The sequence below is a fragment of the Gambusia affinis genome, linkage group LG16 (assembly GCF_019740435.1).
Source record: "Gambusia affinis linkage group LG16, SWU_Gaff_1.0, whole genome shotgun sequence".
NCBI lineage: Eukaryota > Metazoa > Chordata > Actinopteri > Cyprinodontiformes > Poeciliidae > Gambusia > Gambusia affinis.
The window spans coordinates 15,285,691-15,307,972 of NC_057883.1; the positions used below are offsets into that span (position 1 = coordinate 15,285,691).

Genomic DNA, 22,282 nt, shown 5'->3' on the forward strand with positions numbered 1-22,282 from the left:
AAAGTGTTGTTTGAAATCCAGCTTGCTGTTATATCCTTACTGGCACTTATTTAGAATATAAATTGATTTACTTTGAGAAACAAAAATGGTTTTATTATAATTGTTTCAAACCTTGATAATCCCGATTGATCAAAATGTTTAATGCAAGATCTAAACGTTTTTGCTCTCCACTAATTGCCCATCATATCATTTCTCTACTGTGTTTTCTCAGAATGTTCTGTGAGTGCCATCGCAGATTTAGTTTTTCTGGTGGATGGTTCGTGGAGTGTGGGCAGAGAAAACTTTAGGCATATCCGTAGTTTCATTGGTGCCCTGGCAGGGGCCTTTGACATCGGCGAGGACAAAACTCGTGTTGCTGTGGTTCAGTACAGCACAGACACTCGCACAGAGTTCCCTCTCACACGTTACACCAGAAGAGGAGACCTTCTGCAAGCCATAAACTCACTGCCTTACAAAGGAGGGAACACTATGACTGGTAAGGGGCTAGAGAGAATTTGAGTAACAAAAATGTTTTAAATGTGATGATTGTGTCGATGTGTTAAGTTCAATCTGCCAATGTAAAAATACAAGATGTATAATTCTTTGCTTAGGTGATGCCATAGATTACCTGATGAAAAACATCTTCACTGAGGCAGCTGGGTCAAGAAAAGGCTTTCCAAAGGTAGCCATGATCATCACTGATGGGAAATCCCAGGACCCAGTGGAGGAGCATGCTGAAAAACTTAGGAATATTGGAGTGGAAATATTTGTACTTGGTAGGTTTTGTTATTCAGGATTTTGTAAAATTATGGAGGGTTGTCTGTTCTTGGAAACTGTTTTAATTTTCCATTGGTTTTTATTATGAGATCCACATTTGCCCTTAGGAAAAGTGAAATACTGTTGTTTTTAATAACTTTAGCGGTACTCCAAAGCAGCTAAGCATCTCTCACATCTGCAAAGCAGACAGGATTGAGCGCTTGAGTTATTGGTGCTGTCGTGGATCTTTCCGTGCAGGTATCAAAGGAGCAGATGAAGATGAGCTCAGAGAAATTGCCTCTACACCTCACGGCAAGCATGTTTACAATGTGCCCAACTTTGACCTGATCCAAGATGTCCAGAAAAAGATCATCACTGAAGTTTGCTCTGGTGTAGATGAGCAGCTTAGCGATTTGATCAGTGGGGAAGAAAGTAAGTAAAATCATAATCATTTAATGTGTTTGAGACTCTGTGCTTACTTTAAAATTTCTCTCAAATAAAATACTTTATTTTGCATCTATTACCAGTGGTGGAGCCTGCCTCTAACTTGCAAGTAACAGAAATTGCATCCAAGTCAATGAGAGTGACATGGGATCCCTCCCCGGGTGAAATCACAGGCTACAAGCTGACACTTATTCCTATGGTAGCTGGAATGAAGAGACAAGAACTGTACATTGGACCCACACAGACATCTATAAATGCACGAGACCTCTCTCCTGAGACCGAGTACGAGATCAGCTTGTTTGCCTTGAAAGGTCTGACTCCCAGTGAACCCATTCTGGATCTAGCAAAGACTCAGCCTGTCAAGGTGTCCACTGGTAAGTGTAGAATTTACTCCTGCTGAAAACACACTCTATGAAATGTAGTCACTTAATTTATAATTTCCTGTTATTTCCTAGAGTGCTCCCTGGGAGTGGATGTGCAGGCTGATGTGGTGCTACTGGTTGATGGCTCATACAGTATTGGATTACAGAACTTTGCTAAAGTCCGTGCCTTCCTAGAGGTACTGGTCACTTCCTTTGACATTGGACCCAATAAAATCCAGATTAGCTTGGTCCAGTACAGTCGAGATCCACACACCGAGTTTGCCCTAAACACCCATCATGACATTAATGCTGTTGTCAAAGCTGTGCGTAGCTTCCCGTACCGTGGTGGTTCCACAAATACTGGCAAAGCAATGACATATGTCAGAGAGAGGATCTTCGTCCCAGCTCGTGGAGCGAGGGATAATGTTCCTCGTGTCATGGTCCTCATCACAGATGGAAAGTCATCAGACTCTTTTAAGGATGCTGCCTCCAAACTGAGGAATATTGATGTGGAGATCTTTGCTGTTGGTGTGAAGGATGCAGTGAGATCTGAGCTGGAGGCCATTGCCAATCCGCCAGCTGACACTCATGTCTATGAAGTTGAGGACTTTGATGCCTTCCAGAGAATTTCCAAGGAGCTGACTCAGTCCATCTGTCTGAGGATTGAACAGGAACTTTTGAAGATCAAAAAGAAAAGTAAGTGCAAAGTATTTAAAGAATATTTACAGCTTTAGCTGATTATTTAACCTTTTTTTTAGCTTCTTTTCTAGATTGTTTAGAGTAAACGTAAAGGTAAATGACCAAATTTGTCAGTCTATTGATAAAAATGACATAATAATATAGACTTGCATTAGCCTCTGTTGTTCAAGGTGATTGCTATTATTTGTTTCATTATTAAATTTTTTTAACCAGATTTAAAAAAAAATAAAACATTGGGATTAGGTTGACCACAGACCAGGCCAAGAGGCAACACACTGACCTCTTGGCCAGCAGCACAGACTTCAGGAATACAAGTTGTTAGAAAAATTTAAGCAATTGTAAAACAATAATTTTGCTATCTTACAACTGTAAAATAGTATTTTTACATTTGTTATTAAGACTAATCTTAAAAAAGCAGTGCAGGTAGACATTAAAAATAGAAGATAAAATGCCAGTAACTGTAAGCAATATAATAAAATAAAGTTAAACATTAGCTTATTGCTGCAATTTTCACTGGAATATCAGACCAGTGAAAATAATTGTAAATATGGTTCTTCACAGGAAATATCATTCCAATGAAAAAGGCATCCATAAAGAGATAGTTGTAGGTGCCTCTTGCTTGAGAACAAATAGAAAATTCTAAAAATTTTAGATCTTAGAATATGTCTTGATGTTAATATTAAGATTTTTCAGTTGCATGGCAGAAAACCAGTCAAATTTGCTTGAATCAGTGCCCAGTTTCATGCATTTTAGCATTGCAGAAACATGTTCACTGAGAGAGGTTGGAAAGTAGACAACAAATATACATTAGATGCAATAGGTACTGAAATAATTGCATTCAAGCAACCAGGCTGTTCCTACTGAGTGAAATGTCACTGAAAGTTTAAGAGGATATAGAGAAGTTTCTTTTTTAGCTCAGAGATCCTTTCTCTGAGCTAAAAAAGAGAGCTATGTATATTTGTTGTCAGAATAGACAGCAAACTGCTGTTTATTCACAGTATACCACTCAGTGTTAGGTAGTAACACAATAAATTTGATAGTTTAAGAGCTGAATATAGCAATAGTACATCCTCTTCAAAATGTGCCAGATTTTTAGTTTCTGTACTCAATTTAAAAGCCAAAAATTCTAAAAAGATATTTCTTTGGGTGCAGGTCTCCTTCCTCCACAAGATCTCCGTTTCTCTGAGATTACCTCCAGAAGCTTCCGTGCTACTTGGACAGCTCCTGAAGCTGCCGTTTTGTCTTACCTTGTGCGTTTCCGCAAGGCTGAAGATATCACTGGAGACTATGTTTCCCTGATAGTGCCAGGTGATACCACCACATCCATTCTTCCCCATCTTTTTCCAGTCACCACCTACGAAGTCAACGTCTTTTCTCAGTATGACAAAGGAGACAGTTTTCCTTTGACCGGTGAAGAAACAACTCTTGAAGGTAAAAGATTTATTCAGATTTTTTGTGAATTTTCTGAATAGAAGGAAGATTTTTCATTTCTAATCAAACATTTACTTTCAGAGCAAGGCCAAGTTCGGAACCTGCGAGTGTCAGAGGAAACAACAAACAGTTTCAGGGTTTCATGGCAGGCTGCTCCTGGTGCTGTGATTAGGTACCGTCTGTCATATGTTCCTCTAAGTGGCACAGGAGAAATACTAGAGGCCCAGACCATTGGAGCAGAAACTACTATAGTTCTCCAAGAGCTTTTCCCAATCACCACCTACCGTGTCTCTGTGTCCCCTGAGTATGCAAGTGGCATGGGAGATGAAATGTTGATTGATGGTACCACCAAAGAAGGTAAGACAGGAAACCTCAATTGATCAGTATACTTTTTCTCTGCTGAGTAGCTTTCTTATTCATTCATGCCTGTTTTCAGTTCGGGGATCTCCACGAGACCTTCGTGTCTTTGAAGAAACAATATCAACAATGAAACTAACATGGCAGGCTGCTCCGGGAAATGTTCTTCAGTACCGCATTGCCTATAAACCTGCAGAAGGAGGCGAGAGGAAGGAGATATCTGTCAATGGAGATACCACCCAGGCAATGTTGAAGAACCTCCAACCAGCTACTGAATATGAGCTGTTTGTAACTGCACGCTATTCCACCGGCTTGGGGGATCCTCTTCTGGGTACCGGAACTACTTTAGAAGGTAGGAAGTAATTCCACTTAAGGTGAAAATTTAAAACTCTTAGATGCTAGTTGGGTCAATTCTTAATTCAATACATTGAGCAAGGTATTTTGTATTGATGAATTTATTATGTTCTTTTTCTCATAAAATCTTAGAGAATGACATGATAATTTTGGAAAAAATTTTTTAAGAATTTCCAGTTTGTCATGCCTCTCCAGGGCTGAAAACTAAAGTTATTTCACTTTTTTATGTTGCAAGTCTGTCATAAATATTCTGAATCAAATAATTGTGTTATTTTCTTGTAATAACACAAAGAAGCATAAAATACTGACGTGGAAGTAAAGTAATAGATCCTTTCAAAATTATTGCAAAATCTGAAAGTGTACCATTGTGTAAGAATATAACAATGGAGCAGTACATATGTACTCAGCTCAGTAATTTATTAGTTTTTAGAAAAACTATTTGCTATATTAAAGTTGTTTATTTTTCACATCTGACCTTATTTTTCATGTTTGCTGTCTCCTTTCTATCATTTGTGGCAAACTGCATAAGGAAATTATGTTGGCTCTCTTTCTACAACTCAAAATCTTGCCAATCTTCTAGGTTGTAGAGCAAACATTTAATAATTGTCCTATGGATTTTCCCACCTGAGCTGTGAATTTGTGCTGCTGCATAGTCCTCTTTGCTGGTTTTATGATTAATGCTCCACTTACATGAGCTGTCATTTCAGGGAGTTAGTCATTTAAGCTTGCAATTATACCCATGAGTTATTCCGAGAAGGAGTATGGGTTGTGTAGCCTAACCTTTCTAAGCTGTTCCACAAATGTATCCCTGATTTGTCTGCTGTGATTCTGAGTCTTTATTATGTTGTTTTTTCAACCAAAGTTTTTCACAAAGCTGAGTTCAAATTACAAACAGAGGAACTGTACTTAGTAATGAGGTGTTGTGTATTTTGTATTAGATTTTATTGTAGGGTATCAGATTAAAAAGGTGTTACGTACTGCATGCCACACTTCTCCAATTTTTATTTGCAAAATCTGATACATTTTTTTCCACCACATTTTTTACACAACTTTTTTTGCAAAATAGTTTGCATATAGTTTGTGGTTGTAATGGAAAATAAAGTAAAATTGATATGAGTACATTGACAAGGCACAATGAGTTGGACCTCTGTATAAGTTTCAGACATAAGGAAAGAATGCTGCTCTCAAAGTCATTCTTTTTGCACAGATGGTGGATTGTGGTAGCTTTGCTTCCTATTAAGGAAGTGGGAATTAAATAAATTTGGAATGCTCGTAAATGCTGAAAACATATGGAACAACTTGCATGTAATCTCGGTCATATACTTGTTTGGCAGTACTTTTGTACGTTGGTTTATATGGGATGTGTTATTGTCTGAATTATTGTAGCCTATCTAATCTATTTAGGATATAGGATAATACAAAATATCATTTTATTCTGAAAATATATAATTGTGGCGAAATGTCTACTTTCAGCTAAAGCCATCTGACAGAACTGAGAATTCAGCAGCTGCAGGCCATCTGTGAGCTATGTTGTTGATCATGCAACAAAAGGTGGCTTGGTGCTCTGGTCATTTCATGCAGTGCAAGAAGTTTGTTGTGGTCACCCTTGAGAAGAAGGTCAGAGAGGGAGAGCTACATGGAGGCAAGGTCTGAAAGGTCAACAACAAAGATACTTTGTTCAACAGAGAATACCACTGTTGCACTTTCCTTTCTGAAGAATGTAAAAGATTTCCTTTGTAACTTAAAGTAGGGTACTACCTTGAGTGTGCTATTCTGAACTAGAAGAAGTTTTATCAATCACTGAATTTGGCTAAACATAAACATATTTGCTTGACTTGAAGATGGATGAGATGCTTATGGTAAGGTTAAGAGGATTAGTGTTCTTGGCCCATCTGCACCGGATTGGGCACAACATTTTTCAGGATGGCCTGGTTTAAATTAGGGTGATCCATCTTAGAGTGCTTAAAGATCAGAAACTGACTGAAATAACAGGAACATTTTTGACTGAGTTTAATTTGTCATTTTAAGTGCCAACGTGAAATCAGTCTAGTGGTTGTCACAAGCAAGAGTTTGCTTATGGAAAGCTGTTTACACAATTATAAAACATAGAAATAATTATATGTAAATGTAATGGTCTGAAGGAGGGGCAATTTATTTTCTCCTGTTTGTCGTAAGCAAACAAAGTGCTTTGTTAACAGATTAAGACCCAATCTGTGGTGTTGTCAGCTACACACCCACTCACAAAACGCTTCATTGACAAAGCACGTTGCTTACCCACCTAAAGCTATAAAACTGTCATTCCAAAACAATAATCTAACAGTGTTGGGTGACACTTTTTGAATGACGCACTTTGTGAAATCTGTGTAGGCAAGAACTCAAAGGCTTGCACAAAGACCTCCCTTGTGGCAAACAAGAAGCAATTGCCAAGACAGGAGCCTTGAGCTGGACAGAAACATCCTGAGAGGACTCAGCTGGAACCCACAGAAGGTGTCAGAAGGAGATGTGGATATATTATACACATCCCAATTGTGGATAATATACACAAACATGGTGAAATTATTTACTTGAGCTCAGTGAGTTTTATTCCGCATGTGGAAGATGTTACCTAACGTTGCCTTGAGTGGTGGGTGATCTGTCTGTTTCGTCTGAGAGCGGACTGTCTATTCATCTTCCTCAAGGGTGGGGCTAGACGCAGGCAGAGACACAGCATGAGGATGAGAGGAAAGAATGTTACTTCATTATGTGAAGTGCAATGCCTTAGGCTATTGGGTGAGTTCAAAACTTATTAAAACATCAAATGGTTCCACATTCAAGGCAACAAAACTGAACCTACTTTTCACATGATACCTGAAAAGTTGTCATACCAACACATGATCACACCCAGTTACTTGTCAATACAAATACCAACTCAACCAGTTGCATGAGAGTAACCGCTTGCCCTTCATTTCAGTTTATTTACTGTTTATGCATCTGGATGTGGTGAAGACGACTTGCTGAAGTTTAAAGTGAGCATCAGAATGAGAAAAAAGTGGATTTAGTCATTTAAAATGTATTGATGTTGTTATAAGAAAGATTGGCTTGCCAAGTGGAATTTGATACAACTATTATCCATTTTATGAAAGAGAGAACAGTAGTTGTTTTGAAGGGCAGTATAGAAAAACTGATATGGTAGCTAAAGTAACCCTTTGTTACAAAGAAGGAATGAGAATATCCTATTTGAACCTTGAAGCACAAGTCTACAGTAGCAGAAGAGCACACTGGAGGTCTCTCTTCTTAGGTAAATACTGGAAACCAGAGCAAAATTGGACAATAATAGCTTGGAAAGTTGGTGCGTGTTCCAAATGAGTCCAAACTTCAGCTGCAATATTCAAATGGTAGGGATATGTTTCAGAGTAAACAGCATGAAAGAATGGATCTATCCTGTCTTATATCAAAGGTTCTGGCTGCACCAGGTGTAATGTTGTGGGGGGTATTTTATTGGCATGCTTTGGAATGCTTGAGCATTGTTTCAAATCCAGGACCTACCTGACCATGTCTATCCATTTATGACTGCTGTGTGCATATTTTCTGATGGGTCGGATAATACAGCATGTCACAAAGTTCTAATCCTCTCTAACTGGTCTCTTCAACATAATAAGTTTACTGGACTTCAATGGGTTTCAGTGTCACAAGATCTAAAGCCAACAGAGGATCTTTAGGATGTAGTTGAACCGATGCTTTGCATCCCTGATGCACGGTTGACCCATCTGCAGCTGTATTGTCATTATGATCCATCTATGGCAGAAGATTGTAGAGCAAAGGCAGAATGGGATCCAACGAAGTACTGGCAAGTTCAACTGTCCAAAGTGGCCAAGGATTATATTTACCAGTTCTAATTTGTAGAAGAGCACAGGGTAATACCCTGGGCTACCTTTTAGACATTTTCAGACTTTGTCAGAGGTATTGTCAGAATAGTTTTCTCCACCACTGTGAAGATCCTGTGATGTATGGCTTGGGGCAGACCGACTTGGCTTACAAACAGTAAAGACCTCATCTTTGTGGTTTGTGTGCATGTTTAAGTGAACCAAGAGAAATAAAGTAAGGTGACAGCGCTGAGATGGCAAAACTTCATTTTTCCTGGAGTCATTTTGAAGGGGTTTGTGGAAAAAGCAATACAGACTGAGTAAGAGTTCAGTGGAATCATTGAACTCAGCAGCTATTTCTCTATTGATTTATGAAATAGGCAGGTAATACCAATGTTCTGCTGAAAAAACCCCCAGTTTGTTCCATCACTAAAACTTTGCTACTGTATGCTGAATTTTGACCTTTTCTTCTCTTGTTTGGAAGGTTGTATCTTGTAATGCGAAAGTTACAAAATCACAATATCTGCAGGAAAAGATAGTTTGTTCTGTCTTTTTGGGTTTTCAATAAATATTAATATCAAATGTGATGGCTTGATGGGTTAGGATCAAAATTGATCCAATGAAGGAACAGTAGTGAACTGGCAATATGGTCAGGCTCCTGTCTGTCACTGAAAGTGTCAACAATGATTTGGTTTTGGAATAGTTTGAGGAGCTCAACAAATTTGAAAACTTAATTTAGCTTCTAAATTCCCAAAATCTCAATCCAACAAAGCAACTAAATAAGTAAGGTTCTTGCTGGTGATATGTTGGTGCATGGCTACATAGCACACCTTCAGGGCTCAGGTTGAGACCATGCTTAAATTTGTTAGGTCTGTTTTAGCAGCAGATAGGTTACCAAAATACTCATCAACAGGTGGTCATAATGTTATACCTGATCATCATTAGCGTTACCCCCGTTTCAGACCTTGATTTAGTAGCCTCTTGACTTGACAGATTAAACAATTTGAAAGAGTGCTGAGTAGAAACTGCTGCAATCCTTTCTGTAAATATGCATTTACACAATCAAGCTACATGTAAACATATTTTTGGTAACTACTTGAAAAACTGACAATTTCTGAATGACTATTTAATTATTGGTTGTAAATCATGGTGGCGTCTGTGTACCATGTGCTTTGTTTAGGAGTGCTTTGCTCTTGAGTTTGCCTCTAAGTATTGATGAAAAGTAGTCTGCAGAAGTCATTATCCTGTGATCTTTTCGTGCTACGGCTCACAAGGCTGCTGGAAAAGTCAGTCAAGTTCATCCAGCTCGCTCTGCTTTGCTAAGAAAAATCTTCTATTTGATCATGTGGTTATTTTTAAGAGGCCCCTGCTTTTTTCATGGTTCTCCAAAATCTGGAACTCTTCATTAGCTTCTGGCCATCACTCATGAAAAATGGCCACTATTCTTAAGGTGTGGATTGCTTTTCTTCACAGGCAGGCAGATGGGCACTATGACCGTTCTAGCAAAAGTAAATGGACACCTAAAAGGACTTAAAAGTTGCTGCCTTGTGACAATTGTAAAAATTATGCATTTCCTCTATGTTGAATTTGTTTTGTGGCTCATTCTTTACATTGTGTCATTTCTCTATCCCATTTTCATTTGGTTTGATGGATGAGGTTTGAGTCGGACCACCCTGCTTGAAGGCTCTGCTGTGTCTGTGATTATATTGCCATTAGCTGCTGGCATGTTGGGGTTAAGAGGCTTGAATGACGATCAGATCAGCATCCCTAAGGATGTGTGGGAGTCTATGTGCAGCGGCCCATCTTCCTGTGGTGAATCCATTGCTGTATGGCAGCCAGACAGACAAATCCACCTCGACGTTGGTTTCCCTCTCAGCCAAGCATGTGGTGGCTGTCCATCATAAAATCCCCTCCTCTGCATTTCCTTGTGTTTCTCCTTTCACAGTGGTCCCCCAGGAAAAGTGAGCAAAAACAGCAGGGCTCGCACAACATCTGCAACTGTAGAAAACACACTTTGTGGCTCTCGTTTCCTCTGTTTCAGTGGAAAATTCAAGTTCTGCCGGGGAGGAGTTTTTTGGGGGATATATGATTTGTAATGAGTTTTCCAGAACTTTTTCCAGGAGGCATGCAGAAAATCAAGTTGCTCAAACAAATCCTGAGGGGTTGAAGTGGAGACAGATTAGTGGTGGTGGTTTATTGCTAGGTCTGCTCCTGCTGTCCATTTTTTTGTTTTGTTCACTTCCTCAAATAACAAGATGTCTATATTAGATATCAGTCTCAGCTTGATAAACCAATCATTTTGTTGGAGTTTCTTAAAGGGATACAGAGATTCGGAATTTAATTTTGCTGCTGTTCTTCAGCTTCCATGTTACTATTTTAAAATTGTGGTTGGCACATCGAGCTACATCAGTCAGACTCATTAGCTGTAGCTCATCACTCAGTTCTAAGTTCATCAAGAGAGAAATAAACGTTTTGGACTTTGGTACATTCTGTGATTTGAGCAACTAAGCTTATATGTTCCTGACCTTTCCAAGGTCTTGTATTTGTTCTGGAAACATAACTTCAGTATAGTAAAGGCCTTTGCGTACTTTACAAGAATAGGATATTTTTCGTCTTTGATGTGATATGGAAAGATCAACAACAATCGTATTTTCTGGCCAGGAGAGTTCATCTCGTTATTTGACTCAGGTGTGTTTAAGTAGAGACAAATCTAAAACTTGCAGGACATTGGCCCTTGAGGACTTTAGTTTGACACAAATCTTTTAGGTGTTCTGGTCTTGGATCTTGTCGAGGCATGTATTTGATCTTTCTCTTAAGAAAAGCCAGTCACATAACATAATAAAGAATACTTTTAATAATTCCCCACTTCTGTATAAAAAGCCGCTTATATTAGTTGCACATTAAATAGGGATCAAATAGAGGTTTAAGATGTTTTTAAGATTGGAGTTGTTTTAAGAGAGGTCTAAGTATTCTTTGGACTTGTTCCCTTTAAGGCTAGCCCTTAGCATCAGACTCCAGGACCAATAAATCTAACTTAACTGCAAATAAATGTCTAAATGTACCCCACTTTAAAATCCCTGATCTTTCAGCATTTTGAACTCTTCCAGAAACATTAGCTGTTGTACACCATTTGTTTTTACAATTAAACAAAAAACAAGGCTCATTGTTGTAGCTCATACTGTATTGTTCCTAAAATCTTTATGCAATTACTTACCTGTTGTTGTTCTTAATTTATCCATAGAGCTTGGCTCACCCAGAGACTTGGTGACCAAAGACGTCACCGACACCAGTTTTGCGGTGTCTTGGAAGGCCGCTCCAGGTAATGTTCGCCAGTACCGGGTCACTTGGAAGTCCCTGTTCAGTGACGAGACTGGAGAAAAGACAACACAAGGAGACACCACTGCCACCGTCCTGGATGGTCTTACCCCAGAGACACGTTACCAGGTGTCAGTGTTTGCTGTTTATGGTCATGGAGAGGGCCAGCCACTGGTTGGAGAAGAAACCACTGACAGTAAGTTTTTATGTCTCTTTTATTATGTCTTTTTCTCTGTCATGATTGATCATAGCTTTTGTTTCTATTTCTTGCCACTTTTTAGTTTAGCATTTTTTCAGTTTTGGCTTTGGTAGACAAGTTTCTTTTTGAGGCGCAATCTGTTTAGACCATTTTTCTCTTTTTTCTTTTGTCATACCTTAATATTGGTAGAGTGTTTCTGAGTTTCATAAGTGACCTTAAATCCATAAATATTCAAATCTCAAGTTAAGCTTTGTTGAATTTCTTTTTATCAACCTCTATGATAATTCTGCAGAGATGATAACGTAATGAGGTGCTTGAAAAGGCTGTGTGCAATTTAAATTGACATGTAGAGTTATTGTAATTCCATAGACACTTCCACATGGTTTTCATGAGACATTCAGAACTGACAGACTCTTGCCTTTTACTCTTGTTAGACCATAATGATGCTTGAATGAGAAAAGCATATGGAGAGGAAACTTGCTCCAACGGGGAGGAATTTTTCCACCAGTTAGTGAAAAGGAATGTGCTAAAGAAAAATTTGTGTTCTTTTGATTTTGATCATCTTTAAAGATGGCACATGCCAAAAGGAACCATGAGGCAAGTCCGTTGACCTGAACTTTCTTGAAGTTGCACCTCCATCTGCTGATTTATTTTCTTGAGCCTTTTCATAAATCTTAGGTCTCTTTGGGCTGAGTAACACATGGCAAACTTGGATTTGCAGCTTTTTTCCATCAATAAAAGTACTCCCTCTGAAATAAAACATTCTGAATATTTTCCTCAGCTCATTTCAAAACCTCTTGACTATTCATACTTCTTTTTTCTTTTGATACTGGAAAAATACAAACTGCTTTTATAGGTTTGCTGTAGAAATACATGTCAGTTTATAAATTCGGTTTGGTTTAATGTATGTATTGGGAGGTTTGAAGGGTTTTAGTCGGTATATTTTCACATGTATGTGGAACTATCTATGTTGCTGTTTAATTGCTGTACAACAGGAAAGTCATGCTGCTTACATTTCCAAAGTTGGATTGTTAACACATTCATTTAGCATGCTTGGCCATGCAAAAAAAAGCATCAAAAAGACTTATTTCCTAAGGCTTTTCATTCACTGTGTATCCCTTTTGACATATCATGAACATTTTACTTCTTCACTCACAGTCTCAGCCAGCAGCAAAACAATTGTCGTTTCGGATGAGACAGAGAAGACCATGAAGGTGACATGGCAGCCAGCGCCTGGAAATGTGGTCAACTACCGTGTTACCTACAAACCACAGCCAGGAGGGCGCCAGCTAGCTGCCAAAGTACCCGGTGGCACCACCTCTACCGTTCTGAGACGCCTTACCCCTATCACAACCTATGACCTAACTGTGGTGCCAGTCTATCGTTCCGGGGAAGGCAAAACAAGGGAAGGAGAAGGAACAACATGTATGTTGGAGTTTTATCATCAACCAAATCCTGATCATGTACTTTACAGTGCAGAGTTTATTGACACATTTATTCTTTGCATTTCAATTCTCCACTCGCCAGTGTCACCTTATAAAGGTCCCAGGAATCTTCAGACATCTGAACCAACAAAGACAAGCTTCAGAGTGACTTGGGATCATGCTCCTGGTGATGTTAAGGGCTATAAAGTCAAATTTCACCCTGCTGAGGATGACATAGACCTGAGGGAACTTATGGTTGGTCCCTATGACAATACTGTAGTGCTTGAGGAACTCAGGTGTGTATTTACATCCTCCCTATACTAATTTTGCATTTATTTTAACCATAAAAAATTTTAGACTACATGTAATTATGACATTTGTTGGTTCACAGAGCTGGTACTAAATACACAGTGAGTGTGTTTGGTATGTTTGATGGAGGAGAGAGTGTGCCACTGGCTGGAGAAGAGAACACAACATACTCTGATGCACCTGAACCTCCTCCATATGATGGACCAAGTAAAGTTGCTTAAGAATATTTTACAAACCACTGAGATATGATTTGAAAATATTTAAAGAGTGCAAAGCAACAGGAACATCTCCATTAGCCAGGGGGTTGCTCTCCCATGGTGCCAAACAGGCTAGAACCGCCTCTGCATAAACATACAACCAAAGCTATGGTGGTTTAGATCAAAGCACATCCATGTGTTAGAATGGTCCAGTGAAAGTCCAGGCTTAAATCCAACTGAGAATCTGTAGTAATACTTTCAAATTAACATTTGCATACAATCTCTATTCACTTTGTTTGATCTCAAGCAATTATGCATAAAGTAAAGGAACAAAAATGTTAGTCTAAAGCTGATAGATGTACCGCAAAAGACTTGCAGCTGTAATAGTAGAGGAATGTAGAACTAAATGCACACCGCCCTTCACAATTTTATTTTGAAAAAATACATTGATTATTAAATTATGCACAAATTTGTGTTACTGAATCACAAAAAAGTCCAAATAAAATATAAAGACTTCAACTAAAGTTGCAATGTGAAAAAAGTTAAAGGCATCTGAACATTTTTGCAGTGCACTGTATCTGTCGTTATATAAAGTAACATCTCCAGTGTTGGGTTTTTCTGCGGCAACAGTGGACACTATAAATTTTCACTTAGAAAACTATGCTATAAACACTAGCCCTATAAAAGACAAAAAGGTTCTTTGAATGCCATTCCTTAACGCAAATTGCCCTGTGCAATAACAGATGTCAAGGAAGACTCACTTGTCTGGGATTTTTATTTTTTGTTTGCATCACTTTGGATCCTTTTAATGTTTCTTCAGCTCAAGTACAGCCAGTGCTAAAAGAGCCATGCACATATAAGCTTGCTGCACGTATAAAAAGCTTTACTGCTTGGTGAGTAAGAGTGACACACACAGAGAAAGTGTTAGAGGAAGGAAAATGTTGTGGTTCACTGGAAAGAGTTGTGAAGGTCAGTTGGACATCTTGCTCCTTATAAGGAGACATGCAGATTCAGTGAAGGTTTTGGCACATGGAAATTACTTGTAGATTCAAGAGGACAGGTTCTGCAGCATGCTTTAAATAAGAATATTCTAAGTTTTGGTATTTTTGAAGGGATTGTTGTTCAGACACACTTGTTTATCATAGTTGTCAGTTCTTATCTTAATGGCAGTGTGAAATATGCATGTGCATATTGCACACCAGACAATTACTTTTTCACGTCAAACAAAATGAAATAGAAATAGTAATAATTATTTATTTGATCAGTTTTTCAGAAGTATACAGTTATACTCATTTTGCTTCTCTACAAATTGCAGAGTTCAGCGACTGTTAATCAGATGTAATGTAACCTGTTTTCAGTTGCAGTAAGTGGCACTTAGTGTAACATCGATTTCCACTGCACATCTGCATTCTTCCTCTTGGCACAGTGGATCAGATGCCTTCGTTTTCATCATGCAGGTGTTAAAAACAGGATGTAAATATTATGGTGCTCATCCAGAGAGGCACATTACTCTCTCCTTCAGAGGCCTTTGATATGTCAAGGGCCATTAACAGCACAACCCTCCTGTGGGACACACTCGTGGATGTCGAAAAGCACAACTATGAAAAACATTTCCCTAACAACGTGCTGCTGGAATGATGATAATTGTACCACCTGGACCCTCTGGCGTAAAATACTGGGAAAAAAGAAGAAAAATGCACTAAGAATGTTTTGTAAATGATGTTTTCATTGTCCTTTGTTTAAATGCTTAGCATACATTTTGCCTCTTTTATCTTTTCATCTCTTCTTTACATCTTATATTTTCTCCAATGCCTCTGTCATCGTTAATTTCTTTCACAGACACAATTTTGTATGCATTACAGCTTCATTGTACCTCCTTTTAAATTTCTATCATTGTTTTATCATGAAATGTCAGACAAAATGTGTAGAACCACTGCCAAGGCTGACATTGTGCTGCTGGTGGACGGTTCCTGGAGTATTGGACGGCTTAACTTCAAGACCATTCGAGCGTTCATTGCTCGCATGGTGGGAGTCTTTGACATCGGTCCTGATAAAATTCAGATTGGTGGGTGCAATTAGAATGAGCAATTTCATCTAAAAGGCAATACATTATGAGACAAGTTGGACTTACAAAGGTTCATCATATTTTCAGGTCTTGCTCAGTACAGTGGTGACCCAAAGACTGAGTGGCACTTGAATGCTCATCCAACACGGGACTTACTCCTGAATGCTGTGAATAACCTGCCTTACAAAGGAGGAAATACCATGACAGGTACTTCAGTCAGAGCTGGCTGTAAAGATATGATTTACCTATGCAATCATATTTGTTGGGGTTTTCTTCAAGCTGTTTAAAGTGGTGATCAAATCATTGCAATGCTTTATCTACAGGAATGGCTCTTAACTACATCCTCCAGAACAATTTTAAAGAGAGTGTGGGGATGCGACCTAGTGCCCGAAAGATTGGTGTCTTGGTTACTGATGGAAAATCCCAGGATGAAGTTGTCCTCCCCTCACAGAGCCTGCGTGAGCAGGGCATTGAGCTGTATGCCATTGGTAAGCAGACTTCATATTTGTGAGCTTTTACAAACATAACTGTGTAGATCAAATAATAAATAGCAATAACATGTCATTTCTAGGTGTGAAGAATGCAGATGAGAATGAGTTGAGATCCATTGCCTCCGATCCGGATGAAATCCACATGTACAACGTGGCTGATTTCTCCTTCCTGTTGGACATTGTGGACAACCTTAATGATAACCTCTGTAACAGCGTGAAGGGAGGTGTGTATGAGTTTGGATCAAAACACAGCATCATGCAAAATATTCACGCTTTGAATGTTTTTAGATTTTGTTAGGTTACAGCCACAGGCTAATATATTTCAATGAGGTTTTTGAGGCAGACCACCAAAAAGTACTGTTTAATTGTAACATGACTGGAAACTAGAACATAAATCACCATTTATCTCTTCAAAATAGCTCAAATGAAGTCTGGTTTGAAAAAAAAAGCATCTGTGAACAGTGTTACTGTGCGTTACTATCGTCTTTTGTTATTTAATGTATGTCCTCTTGTCGAGGGACCGATTCTATGCGACAGAAATGTAAACAATGGAGGGAGATGTGCATTTTGTTGGTGGAAAAACTGGAAATATTTTGAGTTTCTGTTGCCAAGTTCGATTATTATAAGCGGCTTTGGGCTTTTTTTTTGTTTTTTTAAGTCGCTTGCAAATTTAATGAGTGGCGGGTTGCGCCTCTTTGGGCTCGTTTTTGAACGTGATGTTACTCATTCGGGCTTGGAGCAGAGACTCATAATAAATCCCAGAATTTGCCCGTAGTTTTTCAAAGTAACTATGCCCTCACTGTTCGCAATACAGGTTATGTCTGAACTTTGATTAGACCACAATAAAAATATATATTCTTTGATTTTAACCACTCCACTATAGCGATTGTTTCTATGTACCGAATAAGAAGATATACATTTTATTTTTTACTGTCTGAAGTTAAATCAGATCAAGCTTAGCTTGTTTTAGATTAGTTAGAATTCCCAAAATTATTTATATTTTTAAATGCCAGGAAACGTAGTGAGAATTTTGTTTTTACAGTTAGAAGACAGTTATCCCTGATACTGACTAAGTTTTCTGCATTCAAAGAAAATTACAAAATATATCTAAAAATGTTCTCGCTATGTTATCTGGCATTTAGCAATAAAATTATTTTGCTAATTCTTTCTCTTGGTCTATCACATACAATCCATTTAAAATACATAAAAGTTTTTATAGGTTGTGGCTAGAATTTTTCTTTTCAAAAGATATATTTTCTGAAGCTGCTGTATACTTATCTGAATGACAGAAGAAACCACCATAGACACAACATATGCTTTATGTCCACACACTGAATTTTCTCTATGAATGGGATGTATTAAGTCATAGACCTAAGTCAGTTAGATGTCTGGTTGTTTTGTGGAAAATTAGATGCAGGCAACCAGCCAAGTGCCTGAAAATGTCTGCAGACATGTTATTTTCTATGTCCCCAAATATTTTCTCTTTCTCCCTCTCTGGAGAAGGAAATTGTCTACTCCTTAATCAAATTTAAGAGCTATTTGGAAAAGTCTAGCTACTACGTGCTCTGTTGTGTGTAAAATTCTGTTAGGACTTGCAAGCAGAGAGGAATGGTATGTTTTAATTATGCATTTGTTTTTATCTACTATATAAGCTAGAAAGTTAAGTTATTTATTATGGCCCTCTGTGGTTACTAGTGCAACAATTTCCATGTCAAAACAGGAGGAGCCCCAGATGCACCCACTGATCTCGTGACATCTGAAGTGACTCACCAGTCCTTTAGAGCCACCTGGACTGCCCCCGACGGCCCAGTGGAAAAATATCGAGTGGAGTACATGACTGTGTCAGGATCCCCACAACAGGTAGCCCATATTTAATCTGCTGCTGTCTTCCAAAAACCTCATACCTGCCAATAATTGAGTTCATGTTAAAACTGCAGTCAGCTTCTGGGTGCTGATTGGATGTTGGCTTAAAGCTCTTCTGACAAACAGCTTCCGATACTAGTGGGAAACTTCACTCAAGCAGCCTCCTGTTTGTGTTGGCCTCTATGTCAGTATCTAATTACATTACAGTCTGCTAGAAGGCAAGGGAACACAAACACACAGCTCTCAGTGTTGAGGATTAGAAAGCAAAAGTCTCCACGAATGATGGCTTCACTGGTCAGAAGAGACTTGCCACCACCGTTTGTGAAACTGATGTGCCATTGGTTTCTGAATCTAATCACAATGCTGGAGTTGTTTTCTTTCCTTCAGTTCTCAATGTTTTGTTTGATGCTGACTCTTCTGATGAGTTTTTATTGTTGTTTATGGATTGAGAAATGGGACAGCCACGTTTGGGTTGGATTCATATAGAAAAAAAAAATTCTGCTGTCTACTATGGATGCTTTAGTTTCATGTTGGTGTTAATTTAAAGTAGATAAACAACTTCCAACATTTCACAAAACTATTGAACAGAACATTACATATTTTAGCTTGCGCATTCCTCTGTTCAGTTACATTCAAGCATATGCTGCATGGCAATGACCAGCAAACAAATTGTTTAGGACAGAGATGGGTTCTGTGTTGACGAATGTGTTTTGGTACATATGGTTTTTATAACCCCTAAGAGCAAAAGCAAAAGTAAATGTGAAGATATTTTGTGAAGTCTTTTACCAATATACACTCAGCGGCTATTTAGCAAGTTAAAACAAGAGCATAAATGAATTATCCAAATAAGCAATGAGCCTGACCACGCTACCACATTAGGTACAAAGTGGCTTACAGAGAACAAAGTGCTTTGGAGTGGCCATCAATCAGTCCTTATGTCAATGAGCTTTTATGAGCATGAAAGCCCACAAATCTGACTTAGTTATACCATTTCTGTCAGGAGTAATTATGGATGCACCGATATAAAAGTTTGGGCTGATATTGATATCTGACACTGATATTGCTGTGAGCTTGATAACCAATATTTACTGATATCACATACATATATATACCTCTTCGACAGTGTGAAAAAATGACCACATCACCTGTATTTTTTCTTTGCTTCACTTAAACAGCAAAGAAACCAATCCACGTAGCCAATCCTTGCCCCTTATTAAAATACACACAAACGAGACTTAGCTAATCATGGGTTTCTAATGCCAGCCCAGTTTTGCTTATTGCACCAATACCGATATGTCAAAACATGCCTAACATTGGCTTTCTTTAAAAACATTTGATTTAAAAAAATATATATATGGTGAAATTATTTTAAAAACAATTTTACCAAATACTGTTGAAATAAATGTTAAATTCTAACTTTGAATAAACTAGTATTACTTTAGTAATCTGTAACTTAGTAACTACAGAAGATTTTTGGTAATTCTAACTAACCTAAAACAAGAGAATTGTTGTTTGATTTAACTTCCCACAAGACCAAAACGGTTCTTGTGTCATACACATTTGGATTCAACTAAAGCTGCCCAGAAACGGTAAACTAAATTCTTGTTATTGTTGAAATGGAATAAAAGTAAATTGTTACAGACCACCTAACTCTGTGTGCTTTTTATTAGGTGTTTGTTGATGGTAGTAAAACCACCGTGGTTCTCCAAGGCCTCACACCTCTGACACAGTACCTGGTAAATGTCTACTCAGTTGTGGGAGAAGACAGCAGTGACCCACTGAAGGGAATTGAAACCACACGTAAGTCTCCCTTTTTAAAGTCATAAAATTCACCTATTAATTGCTCCAGTGAAATTAAATGATATAAACATGGTTAAAGAAACTGAAGATTTCTATAGAAAAGAACTAAAATTTTGTAATGGATCAGGATTAGGAATGAAAAAAATACTCAAAAGTGCGATACTGTTGCACATGTTTGGCTCAGAGTCACAGTGATTTTATGCATTCAAAAAATGTGTATTTTTTTGTTTTAAATAGAAGGAGACATACAAAAACATTCTAGCTTGTTGTGGATTTTTAGCACAAATAGATTTAACCAGCTGCAAATGCAGAGTATGTAAACGCAAGTATTGTCTGTGTGGATGCATAAACAAAGTGGTTTCATTCTTTATGCTTTTTTTCTTTTACAGTGCCTCTGAGTGCTGTGAGGAGGATGACCATTTATGATGAACAGACAACCACCATGCGAGTCAGGTGGGAAGAGGTTCAGGGTGCCACTGGGTACATGCTCCTCTACAGCGCCATCAATGCCACTGAACCCAGCATCGAGCAGGAGGTAACACAGACACTACACTACAAACGCATCCTGTTGGCACCAGAAAAAATTAATGTTAACAAATTGAAAAAATGTGAAGATATTTTAAATGGCAACACCAAATCACATTTGTTATGAATACAACTCCTGCAAACTGAGAGAATAATCGCTTTGTAAAAGCCGGTGTTTTTTTTTTTTTTTTTCCATTACATTAAGATGACTAAAAGACAGAGGGACATTGTTAGTCACAAAGGGGTGGATTAACTGTGAGCTCACTCTGCAAAAGGGAGCATCAGGATTTGTTCATGAAGTGTCAAACCCAGTGGGTGAAAACCAGATTCAACAGATGTCTTTAAAGCTTAAGCTTTTCTCACCAGCCCCATGCACATCTGTGTCTTTTAGAGTCATTCACTTCCTCTCTGACCTTTTCGTTGTTTGTTTGGTTTGGTTGCCTTGTAGCTGAGAGTTGGAGCAGGTACAGCTGATGTCCAGCTGGTGAGGTTACTCCCCAACACAGCCTACACACTCTCCCTCTTTGCCCTCAACGGAGAAACAGCCAGTGAACCACTGACCCAGCAGGGTGTCACCTGTATGTAGTTACTCTTGCACCAGAATAAATGAATTATTTTTGAAGAACTTAATGTTACGATACTATTAGCAATGTAAAACTGACATCAGGTGTTTGTTTTTTGTTTAGTGCCCATGCCACCTGCAGGTGAACTGAGAGTTCGTGATGTGACCCACAGCACCATGGTGCTGTACTGGGATGCTGCTCCTGGAGCTGTTCGTAAATATATCATAACCTACCAGGCTGAAGATGGAGAGGCTAAAGAAGTGGGTTTGTTTCCAGTTTTGTCAGATTTACTTTAAAGAAACAATGAAAAAGTAGTAAAATCATTTCCCCAAGGAAAAAAGAGAAAACATTGGTATCTTTATAACACAACACAAAACCGTTCTGAGACTTTCTGTGTAGGCTGTGCAATAGTTTGTTTTGTTTTGGGAAATATATTATCCAGTCAATTAGTATGCAGTCTCTAGGCAGGATTACCACAGCCTGGATGGATATGCAAATATAAACATATTACACTCAATTGAGCTTGATTTTTTATTTTTTATTTTTTTTTACAGATTATCTGTCTCATATTATACTGCAACCACTTGGTGATAGTTTTAAAAAAATATGTGAAAAAAACTTTGTAAAAGTTACATAATGCTGCTTCAACTACTTTTAAACCTTTAACAGAACCTTATTTTATACTTACCTTTAAGTAGCATTTTATGCCTTTAATGCTTACCTTTGACTGTTTTTAACACTTGCTATTACAGATGCATATGAGGCATTTTGTGGGATTTCATGTGTCTGTAGACCAGGGCAAAATCAAATCACTCAATTGTTTTATTTCAATCTCTTATTGAGCAATCAGTGCCTCCTTAGAGAAAACAGTGTTTATGATTCCTGTTCTTCTTTACTTCTATCTCAATTAAAACCTAAGCAAGATGTTTTACCAGTGCTGTACTGTCTTTGCATTGCTTGTCATCTGTTAGAGCTATTAGGCTCAAAGGTGATGAATTTATTTAGATTGTTTTGTACGGATACTTTATTATCCTGGCCTAGCCACTGTAATGGAGTCAGCAGATGGTTGGTAGGACATTTGGGAATTTACTGTGGTCGAGCGAAAGGATTATGAAAATATCAGAATTCAATTTTGCAGGAATTAACATTTGGTTATCATGGACAAATAGTTTATGGTTACATATCTCCTTTTGGGAGTTCTTGGGCAAGAGCAGCAAAACCTTTGGTCTGCATTTTGCTTCATCCTGAGCCATAAATCAGATGGAGGTGATCCTTGAAGCTCCAGTGGTAAAAGCACGCATGTGAAA

The 22,282-nt window shown here is 38.2% G+C and overlaps 1 protein-coding gene across 6 annotated transcripts in view; it reads left to right on the top strand.

Annotated features, from left to right (window-relative positions):
* col12a1a (collagen, type XII, alpha 1a) overlaps positions 1-22,282 on the top strand; it is a 67,452-nt gene that overhangs the window by 9,122 nt on the left and 36,048 nt on the right. For 5 of the 6 annotated variants that reach the window (XM_044143009.1, XM_044143012.1, XM_044143008.1 and 2 more), the window contains exons 6-26: positions 212-475; positions 591-755; positions 994-1,167; positions 1,263-1,553; positions 1,635-2,237; positions 3,393-3,671; positions 3,753-4,028; positions 4,108-4,380; positions 11,466-11,735; positions 12,897-13,163; positions 13,266-13,458; positions 13,554-13,678; positions 15,584-15,733; positions 15,821-15,940; positions 16,057-16,221; positions 16,305-16,448; positions 17,945-18,084; positions 19,758-19,887; positions 20,277-20,422; positions 20,861-20,990; positions 21,099-21,235. In XM_044143009.1, coding sequence (XP_043998944.1) covers positions 212-475; positions 591-755; positions 994-1,167; positions 1,263-1,553; positions 1,635-2,237; positions 3,393-3,671; positions 3,753-4,028; positions 4,108-4,380; positions 11,466-11,735; positions 12,897-13,163; positions 13,266-13,458; positions 13,554-13,678; positions 15,584-15,733; positions 15,821-15,940; positions 16,057-16,221; positions 16,305-16,448; positions 17,945-18,084; positions 19,758-19,887; positions 20,277-20,422; positions 20,861-20,990; positions 21,099-21,235 — 4,442 coding nt within the window. The remainder of the gene's footprint in view (positions 1-211; positions 476-590; positions 756-993; positions 1,168-1,262; positions 1,554-1,634; positions 2,238-3,392; positions 3,672-3,752; positions 4,029-4,107; positions 4,381-11,465; positions 11,736-12,896; positions 13,164-13,265; positions 13,459-13,553; positions 13,679-15,583; positions 15,734-15,820; positions 15,941-16,056; positions 16,222-16,304; positions 16,449-17,944; positions 18,085-19,757; positions 19,888-20,276; positions 20,423-20,860; positions 20,991-21,098; positions 21,236-22,282) is intronic. The other variant, XM_044143013.1, reaches the window with a different exon arrangement.